The following is an 11,897-nucleotide window of genomic DNA, read 5'->3' as shown; positions in this document are numbered from 1 at the left end:
CTCTGAAACGGAAGCACTTGATATTTTCCATTTTTCGGTCAGAACTCACGGAAAGGAAGCTGGGCACATATAGGCTACAGTGAAGTCGACGCAAGCATATTGACCAATGCTTTTGAAACGAGACCATTGCATTTTAATTTAGCCTAATTTCCAAAAACAATACTGACAGCAACAGAAACATTTTTTTATTCTATTAAGCGGTGGTTACCTGCTGCCCGTGCAGACTGGATAGCTCATGACGTTCTAAACATAGACATAATAAATACATGTTTAGAACGTCATGAGCTACGGCCCGCGATCTCCATGCGGCCCGACGGCACCAACCTCCCTCCTCCTCTTTTCCTGGCGGTGCGGCAAATTCAGTTTGATACTCGCTCCGATTGACCTGAGAAACGTTATACGAATATTTAAGCAGTTATTATATGTGTCCCGAATTTATGTCGACGGAACCAGCGATACCAATCATTCGTGAATGAATCATTATTTTGGTTCGATTCTAAACGCGCTTGCATAACGGTCTAAAACTATTCGGATTCATTCGGACCGCTCCGTCACTGAATCATCTGAAGCGGTTTCTCGTTCAGCACAGTATAACAACAAATAGCGATGTTTTCAGTTGTTTCACTAGTTGTTTCAACACGGCCCAGCACGGAGTTGCGTTTACTCCCGGTCCCGGACACTATACAGCGTTGCGACAACCAGTGGGAAGTGTTTCAGTTCGACAGAAACCTCTCTGTTACAAACCACAAATCACTCGATGATTTAATTAGTATTAAATCGGATGAAACAGCCTCAACATTCCCAATAAGACTGATGAGGAAAGCAGGAGAAACACTGTGGCATGAACGAATTAGAAGACTTTAAATCCCCTAATCACCCTTACAAACATTTACCATGAATTTACTGTAGTAATTTACCATGGTTGGGCAGAAATGTGCAATATTTATATTGAATACTATGTAGTAATACATAAATATAGTATATATATATATATATATATATATATATATATATATATATACTATAATATTATATAGTATAATAGTAAATATAGTGATTTATATTGCATTAGTTTTATTAGGTGGGTAGAGGAATATATAATTAATGCTTGTTATGAAATTATGTCAGTTTCTTTGTAAAGGTGCGTATAGTTTTTAACTTGTGTTTAGGCATTTTTTATACATTGGGAGTGAGTAGCCTGTGGTTAACAAGTCTCACTGTCAGAATATTTTCAATTAAGCATAACAATTATAAATAAAATAATTATTATTTCTCACCAACAGCTATAAGTTTGTATAAATAATTTATTTGTTCCAAGGAAAATAGTTGTACACAGCTGTAAATTATCAAGTTTTTTATTTATTATGGTTTTATATATTTGCATAGGCTACTGTTGGGTACCACATTTCCAAGTAAATACCATACTTTTTTAGGGTTACTTTAACTTATTTATTGAAATGTTTCAATAAATAAGATAAACCCCCAAACCAACCCACCAGCCCACCTCAACTTTTCCATTTGATAATGCGGCCCTCGAATGAAACTAATTGAATATCCATGAGCTATCCAGTCATTATATAGATCAGTGGGCGGAGCGCGGAGGTGAAGTGGTGGGGTTTCCTTTGCAGCGCCTCATACGCAGTAGTCCATGTCCAACTCTAAATTGTAAGGAATTTATAAATTTGATTTCATAGTAACACTTTACAATAAGGTTCATTTGTTTATTATTCATATTAACTAACATTAACTAATCATGAGCAAAACATTTGTTAGGCTACTCTAGGCCTATTTGTTAATCTTAGTTAATAATAATACAACTTTTAATTGTTTGTTCATGTTATGTCACAGTCAGTGCATTAACTAATTTTGATTTTAATAATGTTTTAGTAAATGCTGAAATTAATATTAACTAAGATTAATAAATGGTGTGGAAGTGCAGTTCATTATTAGTTCATGTTAACCGTATTGTAAAGTGTTACTGATCTCATGATAGCTAACACTTTAATGAAGTACATACATTTAGCGTGTATAGCAGAAGTATGTGAAGTGAGGTGTGACCAATGCTATACTGATTATCTATTGAGGTAATACTGAGAAATGATGCACTTTGCGACTTTTTTGCATGAGGATTACATTAGCTGTGCAGTTCTTCAGTTATTGCACACAATGTTGGAGTTATCAGTGTTTGCTGCACAGAGCAAGATAAGGCATGAGTCACAGACGGATCTACAAAAGGCCAAGCACCTGATAATAATAAGGGTATTTCTACTTATCAGATCTTTTGAACAAATAATTAGCTCAGCAGAATGTCTCGTTTTTTTTTTTTTTTTGATGCACTTTTCCCAAATCACGGAAGTGACCTCGACGTCCAGGTTAGTGGTAGCATAAGCCATCAGGCAAGTGTTATTTAAATAAACTCCTGATGTACTTACAAACTTTCCAATGCCTCGTTGTATGAGTACAGAACCTATTTGTACTACTGTAGAAGTTTGGTACCATTCCAGGCATTATTAGTGGGGTAATTTACGAGATGCATCCTTGGATCCATTAGCGCCTGCACTAAGCCATTCGGCTGATATCTCTAAAGAAGCTCTAACTTTAATAATGTTCGACCAAGGGAAAAAAGGCTTCTGGGGGGGTGTCTGGCTCGAGGTCATGGTGCAAAGGACCCTAGGTTGATTTTATTCCGAACCATCCCTTTAAGGCCCTTTAACACGATAACTACAAGGACAACGTTAAAGACATAGTTCTAAAAAACATTCTAAGTATAAAAAGAATCCAGAATCCACACCACTATAACATTTAAATATAATAACACCACAAAAAATATATAACACCACTTTAGCATTTAAAGCTGCCGACGACAAAACTGAATACTCAGATTGATATAGGCCTAGTGGGTTTGTGTGTATATAGTTTTTGTTCTTGGTGTGAACAGGCCTTTAGCCTTATTATTTTCCAATTAATTTTGTTTAAAAGTTATATAGCCAAGTATTAACAAGTTGCATAAGACAGAAACTTGTATAGCAACATGTGTGGCCTTATTTTTTTCGACACGCAGCCACAGGAGCACTTTAGAAGTTCTCTGCAACATCTGAAACTAGAAGATGAAAAGAAAAGGCACAGTGACATACAGTAGGAAGCCACAAATTAAAGTTCATATTTGTAACTTTTCATCTTTTCATTTCAAGTCACTGCAATAAATGTCAGTCATTTATAGAATCAGTCATACATGGGGAAAATCATTTTTTCTGTCTGAAAATTTAGTATAAGAAAAAATACAACAAAATTGATTTTAGGGCTATTCAAAATGCATTCAGGTCCTCCCTTTGCTATAACATCTGTAAACTTTAAATGTAGGCTGCTTACGGTATCATAATGTGAGGAAACTTTATTTTCGCTACATTGTTACATTATTTTGTAGAGCCATAATAGCCATTTTGTCTTTATTTAAACTTTGTTTTGTAAGTGTTTGTCCAGTAGGGGTCTCTCTTTGGGTAATTGGTTACTGAATATAGATGGGAACCTTCCTTCAGGTGACAGGTGTTGCTGGAGGGAAGCTACACACAGTTTTTTGACCGCGACGTTAAGTTATGCTATGCTATGCTATGCTATGCAAATAGGAAATCTGTACTGGTGAAGGACTTGGAACTGTGGATTTACTGTTTGTTGGACTCTTGCTTACTTGAAATGAAGACCAGTCAAGGTAAAATAAATCTACAATGTAAGCATATTAACTTGTGTGTGGACTTTGAAGTGAATAACAACCTGAGCGTGCACGTTCAGACCATCAGCCCTCAGCTGCTTTAAGTAATAGACTGGCTGCTTACATGTTTTATATTTTTGTACACTGTAAAAAATATGTGATCTATAAGTTATGACAACATGCATTTTTCAACTTTTTTTTATGTTGTGCAATAATCAACAAATTTTTCAAGTCAGTTTAATATAATTTAAGTTGAAATGACTTAAACATCCAAGTTGATTGTACTTGCACATTTTTTTAGTGTATTTACTCTTAAGAAGATATGTTCACCTGGACAGTTTATTTTAATGTGAGAATTAACCATGTGGCTCCACGTCACATGTGAGAACCTTGTGATGACATCTTAAACGACTAATCAGAGATTTCAGATAACTTTGAGGTTAAGACCTCCTACATAAACAGGAACTTCTCTGTATATAAAACTAACTTGTTGCCCTTTACTGCCAATGACAACTTTCACGCTATTAACTATGACTCCAGTGCTTCAGAATACATTTGGTGAGTTGATATAATTGTGTCTATTGTAACATGTGTTCTTTAAAATCTGAGCCTAAATACAGGAATGTAAGATACATGATTTGTGTTTTGGCTTTTAATGTTTATTATTTATTAATTACACGTTCAGTATAATCACCTAATTTGTAAAACTCCAGTTCTTAAATCAATGGAACCTGATGGACTTAAATTGAAAGTTTTTCTTTATCAGTTTAATTATTGTTTCATTTATGGCTAACTTTTCAATGGAGTCTTTTCAGTTGCATGCGGAATTATGTGTTGAAATCTGGAAGTGTGTGTCCATACAATCCTTTACAAGAATGATGAACCGCACTGGAATGATCTCCATTTTCTTGGCTTTTTTAGTGGAACTTAATGCCAGTTCACAGGGTAAAACAGTCTTCTCAAATCTGCACTTTTAGTCACAATGGATTTTACATGTACAGTACTTCCAAAAATATGTGACCATTTTTCTGTTTCATGTTTCAGCTCTGACAACAGGGCTCATCTGTGTGACAGATTACTGGATAACCATCAGCTGCTCTGTAAAACTACCAGTCACATCCACTAGAAACATATCATACTGGCTGGAATTTCAAAGGCAGAACGACGTGTAAGCAGTTATTCATTACCATTCTGTTTAGTAATTCATACACTATTTTTCAGTTGAATTTGTGTGCATTACCAGTACTGAGCCAGATTCTGCCAACACACACAGGTCGTATAGATGCTCACTCCAGAGAGCACGTGAAGATCACACCTGCAGTTTCACAGTAAAAAAAATACAGAGTTATCATGATTATGCTGTGACACTTCAATATTTGGAAAACGGCAGTAATTATTCGTCTCTGTTGGATGGTGATTTTCGTCCAGCAAAAAACAGTGAGTAAATCTTTGTGTAACTAAAGAAAAGTTTTTTTCTTCTTATATTTCACGTACATGAAGCTTCTCTCTTTTCCCAGTTAAGCCAAAAGCACCATTTAATCTGACGTTACAATATGTAAATGGGACGTATCATTTCTTTTGGAAGAATGGATATGAAGACCATAGATACAGAGCTGCTCTACCCATCATGTACAAATTCCTGTACTACAGAGATGGAAAAAATGACAGCGTAAGATTAATTAGAGTGATGATTCAGCTGTAAATGTCCACCATTCATAGTGTATGTTCTCAGAGAACATCCTCTGTTTCACCCACATCAAAACGCAATCTATGTGTGTGTTCTTGCTTTGAAAATGAATGTTTTCTATGAATGGTTTCACATTAACGTTACTTTTTTTTTTTTTTTTTGTAGGTCGTCAGTGTTCATCTAGACACTGAAATGATTAAGATTGATGAAATGAAGCTTGATCCTGGAACTACGTACACTGCTATGGTGAGGACTGGGATAGGCAAGACAAACGAATACAGTGGAACATGGAGCGACTGGAGCAGCACAGTCAACTGGAATACGGCATACAGAGGTGAATACTGTGATAATCATCTATATTTACACTCTCATGTACTTAATTATATAAATATATTTGTTTGCTGAGAGATTAAAGGTGTAGTAAGCGATTTCTTAAAAAAAACGCTGTTGAAAGTGGATAGGCCAGAGCAGCACAACACACTTTTAGCCAATCAGCAGTAGGGGGTGTGTCCACTCATGATGGGGGAGGAGAGGGAGTGAGCAAGAGGGAGATTTAGGCCTTGTCATCACGGAGACGCGTTTAGCTGTATATGTACAAAATTTTGTATCGCATTGCCGTTTTGTCCAGACGGATCCGGCGTTTTGGGAGCCTGAAACCGCTATTTTTTTCATTTTTTTTAGCCGGTGTGATCAGTCTTGGCTGGTCCCTGGGGCGTACGATCACACTTACGGTGTACGGTGTGTGGAACGGTCAGTGCATCACGTGATCAACTGCTAAATTCAACCGCGCGTTGGTTGGCGCTGAGCCAGAGACGGACGCGCTCAGCACTGTAATATATCACAACTATTCAGTGTTTTGAACCACATGATGTTTATTTTAGGTTTCAGACATTTAATATCACAACTATTCAGTGTTTTGAACCACATGATGTTTATTTTAGGTTTCAGACATTTAATATCACAACTATTCAGTGTTTTGAACCACATGATGTTTATTTTAGGTTTCAGACATTTAAAATCACATAAGTACTAGCAAAACAATCATTTTGAGTTTGTAAAATACACACTGATATCTATGGAAGCGGAATAATAATTGTTTCCATTATAATTAGGCAAGACGTTTAGAGTAAACTTGAGTAAACTTGAAAGCTACTTACACAATGTGTATGTAGCTTTCAAGTTTACTCTATTCTTCTCCCAGTTCACCAGCCACTTACTTTCATGTGTTTCTGGAGAAGTGGATGAATTGACATTTTGTAAATCCATCAGATCCGATTCTCTGAACTGTGGCAGAAACTAACATGGCTGCAGGCACGTGCACAGGTAGGGCTCAACCTGTGCAGAGCACATGCCCTTTTTGACCTTACACTCCGAAGTGCCCTTTTTTTGGTGGTGGTGTTTTTTTCTTCAATAAATCAATGCTATTGGTCACCCTTTACGTCTGTCTGTCTATTTTACAAATATTTAGCCAATGAAAGTTCTTAAAAAGAGCTTGTGTAAATCTTTTTCAATCCTCAAACTGTCAGTAAGCCTGATAACTCCGCCCCTCTATCTGATAACCCTGCCCCCCCCATCTGTAACCCCGCCCCCTCTATCCATCTTTTATAAAATGAGATTTTGGCCAAATGTATTTTAAAACAGGAAAAACTGAATTCCCATATAGTTAAAACAAACTAGTTTGTAACCTGTTGATGAAAATGTAATGTGGTGCCGCCGGCGCCATTTTAATGACGGATAAAATGCACATTTACACACATTCGCTGGTCAAAAACCCCGTAACTGCATTTGAGTCTGACTTTTGTATAATGTTAACAATATATTGATAAGTAATACAACAACATAGCCTATAATTTGTTTTTACCATCGGAAAATCATAAGCACATGTGCACCCCTGCGCTGTTTCGTATATTTCTATGAAATTTCTTCTTTGATTTATGATTGCTGATGCACTTAATTTTTTTAATATTTAATTATGTTATGGTAATGATATTAAATTATGGTTAATTCAAGGCTGTTAATATGCACGTATTCGCTATCTAGCTATTTTTGAATCTATAGTATTCTATACTCTCCGCTCGTCTTCACATGTATAAATGTAGTAAAACATGTTTTTTTTTAGGGCTTTAGGGCTAAAGAATCCCTGAAACCCTGTATATCTAAATTATCTATATTATTATTATTATTATGGTTGCTATTAATAGTGAATAAATCTAAAGCTTTTGAGACTATTATTTAGTGTTATTGAATTTGTCATGAAGATGTGACCATTTCTTCCTTTTATGTAGGCTTACTAAATAATCTTAATATAAAAAAAATATATAAAAAAGGCCCCTCCCCTTTTTTTATATTAAGTGCCCTTTTTCAGTTTCAACACATGCTGCATCCTCAAAAGGTCTGTGCACGGCCCTGCATGGCGGCGCCCATCGCGCATACAGCTCAACTAACGCAATCGTTATAAAGGTGTTTAAACAACAAAACACTTGCACATATTTGACAACCGGAATATTAGATATGTCATGCTATAGCTAATAAATGTTGTGAATGTTTTGAATAAAAAAGGAAAAATGACATAAAAGCAGATTATTATTCGTTCAGTGCTGTTGCAGTGTGTCACGTGACAAGCAATGACGCGTCACCATGGAAACAATAAAGTGACCGGTTCTAAATAATGGTCGCCTTGAAAAACTCACGCTGGAGCGTCAGCCAGAATATTTCAAACTTACATGTGAAAAGGTTAAACTGGGTCCCAGAGTGGATAAATCTGAAAATATATTATATTATATATTATATATATTATATTTTATTTCTTTATTTGACTTTATTTCTTTATATTTTCTTTCTTATGCTATGATGCTTGTCTGTTGTCTGATTAAGACATTTCATATTTTGTACCATTTATAGTTGTTATTTATATTGTTCAATAAATTTCTTGGTTAAAAAAAAAAAAAGTAGAAGCTACTGAGCCTATTATTGTATAAAGCGTTCAAGGTTTATGTGCATGCTCCAATTCTTCTTCTCCTTTTTTAGTGTATCTCTGTGGCAGAATTACAGTGCCACATACTGGTCTTGTATGTATACTGCATGGTTTTGAGTCGGTTTCAGTGGTTTTGTGTGTACTGTACGCAGATATATGAGACAACGCCATGTTTACAGAATATTTTTTTAGAACGAGGGAAAAAAAGATCAGATAGGGAAAGCTCTGGCCTCCTGTGGGAAAGACTGATGGTTGAGAGACATTACAAAAGAGAAAAGGTCAGAGGAATCACTGGAAAAAGAAGGGTTATGATCAGGCAAGAGCTTTAGGACCCGTTTTAATATTAGAAAAGCTTTCCAGAGCTGGAGACCTAAGCGGGAAGGCCTGAAAATGGACACAGAGGTTGTGTTGTTTCTGAGTAACATTGGCTTTGCTGATTCAAAGAACAAAGATGTGCTGTTGTTAGCCTTTGTACAGGACAGTGTTGAGTGTCATTGAAGCATTATTTTGCTTTGCTTCTGCTATAATAAAGAGACATCCACTCTTGCATTGTGTTTTCGTGCATTTTGGGGGTGGGGCAATGAAGGGAGGTGTGTGTTTGTGATTATTTCAAACATCAACAGTGTTTCTCAGAAATCGCTTACTGCACCTTCAAATTTTACCCATCCCAGTTTGTTTTATTTTATTCTTTTATTCTCAATTTTATTAATAGTATTATTTTATTTTTATTTTTTTCAAGATGAGCCCAGTCAAGTCCGCACGATTGTCATTGGAACATTTTTAATACTCGGACTTTTAATTGTGCTTCTTCTATCTGTTCCTGCTGCAAGGTAATTGTTTATCATACACCTGCTATTGCCACAAATTTACTTCAAAATGATGCAGTACACCAACAGGTGAGACAGGAAAGATGACTGGATATAAAATGTGCCATTTTTGCATTGCAGATTTAAGATGAAAGAAATTTCATTGGTGCCGACACCAGCAACGTACTTCCAGCCTCTTTATCAAAATTACCAGGGCAATTTTCAGGTAATATTTCAGACTTCAAATAGACCAGGGTTTCCCAAGTGAGGGTTTGAACCCGTTGGTGGTACATGAAATGAGAACAAGGGATGTGTGTGAAAAATGTATATATATGAAGAGTTCAGATGCAAAAGCCTCTAAGTGCCATCTGAAATTTTCTTCTAGAATGATACACTTTATCAAGCTCATATATTTAAGTTCAGTTATTTCACTTAAATGGCAATGAAAATTACCTATTAATTGTCATTTAAGTGAAATTACTGAACTTAAATATACGAGCTTGATAAAAATGATCATTCTAGAAGAAAATTTCAGATGGCACTTAGAGGCTTTTGCATCTGAACTCTTCATATATATATATATATATATATATATATATATATATATATAGCATCACCAACTACTGGCCTGGCAGAATAATACAAAGTTTTTAGTCGTTTTCATGGAGATCCATGTTGTCTTTACACGAAAAACGCAAAGTAACATAAGTCATGTATAAAAAAGAAAGAAAAAAAGTATAAAACATTCAGAACCTCTTAAACAGTATTGTATATATTTATACTGTATTTTTTACACACACACACATTTATATATATATAATTGTGTTAGATATATCCTCATATTCATATCAGATTAACATTTCCTGTTTTATTATCCTCTTTTTTTTCCAAAAGTGTTGGGTTTTGGCCAAAAGTCCTTTACAAGACATTCATGTTATAGAAGACTTTTCAACAGTCGACAAGATTTCCGAGGTCATATCTACGCTACAGGATCAGGTAGAGAAAACGGGCATGTATCCCACAGCGCAGTGCCATCAACCCTATGTGGGCCCCACAGCTGAGGTCTGGGCCCCACGCCAAATGCCCGATACGTGCAGTGAGACGAGTATCCCATGTGAGGAATTTTCTTTGTTGTGTGAAGTGTTGCCAGATGAAGTGGACGACTTCATGCAGTCTCTCAGCGTGGCGTGTCTGAGTGGAGATGTTCTGTCTCTGAATGACTCTGCTCTTAGTCTTGAGAGTCAAGAGGACTTTGAGGCCTCTGAAGCACCAGTTATCATTAACCCAACGCTTATGCGCTCGAAACAGGACTACTGCACTCTCACCGACATTCCCACAGGCCCCGTCCCCACCATCGCCAGAGATATAGAGCTGGATGAAAACACCTTCAGGGATTAAATGCATGAAGACATCTGTAGTAGACGTGCTCATTCTGAACTGACATAAGGCATTTATTCACTTTTTGAAGTGTACAATTTATGCTGTAGAGCTAAATGTGAAGGCCTTTTCAAATAATGTTATCAAGGAATTCTTATTCTTCAATGAAAACAAGTTGTCCAGGCTAAGAGGTGTAAAAGTAGCTCAAAAAGTAGCTGAGTTCAAATGAGGTTTGAGGTTTTGTGTGCAGTGATTTGATTCTCCAGATTCTGTTTTTCATTAGTGCTGAATATATTTCTATTTGTGATATTTGTACAGATAAGAAAATTAAAATATTGTGCATTTCATGTGGAAAAGCTTGTTAAAGCCACACTAACACTGAAAACAATTTCACCTAGAATAATATGTTATTTAGTAATGCACACAGGAATCCAGTCTAATTCAAGGTTATAACGAGAGCTTAGAATTATAAGGTTCTCTATCTCCGTTTAGGGTAGTTCTGAGATATTGAGCATCAAAGTTTTTACATCCCAGCTGGCAAAACTGTTATGTAGTATAATCTATTTTATTAATAACTACTAACAAAATATTTTTTTTTTACAAAAATAACACCACACAGGCATTAATAAACACCTAATGGATCAGATTATGTCAAAAACTCAATTTCGACCAAAAGTGGAGATAGAACCTTATAATTCTAAGTACAACAAAAAACTGGTTTATTTCACTTATATGTAAATAGACACTATTGTTTTAACATATATGTAAAAATATGTAAAAAGTGTGGTTTTCTTTTTGGAATGATTTATTATTGAATCTGCATCATAAATTCAAGGGCGAGGCTTTGCCATCAGAACAATGAACCTAAACACTTAACATGGGAGAATACTGGAGAATTAGGAGTGTGTGTGTGTGTGTGTGTGTATATATATATATCTATCTATCTCTATCTATATATCTATATATATCTATATCTATATAGTTTTTTGATCTGTTTCACTGTTCTGTTCATTTTTGAGTTTCTTTGTTAATCTTAGGCTGTTAATTAGTTCTGTTCTCCGTTCTGTCCCTGTTTATTTCTATGGTTTCTAATTGATTGTGTTAGTTCAGTTCAGGTGTGTTTCATTAATCATCTAGTTAGTTTCTCCCTTTGTCTGCAGTGTATATAAACCCTCAGTTTGAGTTAGTCTTAGTATCGGTATTAGTCGTGTTAAGTTGTTGTGTAATGCTTTCTCATACAAATTCCTGTATTTTGGTTGGTGTATTAAAATAAACTTTCTTTGGATCTTGATCTCTGCTTCCTGCGAGTGTCTGAACTACTCAGTGTCTCTCTATATCTATCTCTCT

At 35.6% G+C, this 11,897-nt stretch overlaps 1 protein-coding gene across 3 annotated transcripts; it reads left to right on the top strand.

Moving 5' to 3' along the window:
* The first annotated feature begins 3,562 nt into the window (after positions 1-3,562).
* Positions 3,563-11,147, top strand: il21r.2 (interleukin 21 receptor, tandem duplicate 2). 3 transcript variants are annotated; one of them, XM_084110860.1, is made up of 9 exons: positions 3,563-3,706; positions 4,513-4,651; positions 4,751-4,874; positions 4,980-5,143; positions 5,224-5,375; positions 5,559-5,727; positions 9,107-9,197; positions 9,315-9,399; positions 10,068-11,147. In XM_084110860.1, exons 2-9 carry the CDS (start codon positions 4,582-4,584, stop codon positions 10,569-10,571), a joined length of 1,359 nt encoding a protein of 452 aa, XP_083966986.1. In that variant the 5' UTR covers positions 3,563-3,706; positions 4,513-4,581; the 3' UTR covers positions 10,572-11,147. The 3 variants fall into 3 exon arrangements, with proteins under 3 accessions (XP_083966986.1, XP_083966988.1, XP_083966987.1); XM_084110862.1 differs by having other exon boundaries at positions 3,579-3,706; positions 4,522-4,651; XM_084110861.1 differs by having other exon boundaries at positions 3,598-3,724.
* Positions 11,148-11,897: the final 750 nt, after the last annotated feature.

The sequence above is a fragment of the Abramis brama genome, assembly GCF_963993115.1.
Source record: "Abramis brama genome assembly, chromosome: 1".
In the NCBI taxonomy this organism is placed as follows: domain Eukaryota; kingdom Metazoa; phylum Chordata; class Actinopteri; order Cypriniformes; family Leuciscidae; genus Abramis; species Abramis brama.
The sequence above is the reverse complement of the archived record's forward strand: the minus strand, read 5'-3'. Positions and strand labels throughout refer to the sequence as shown.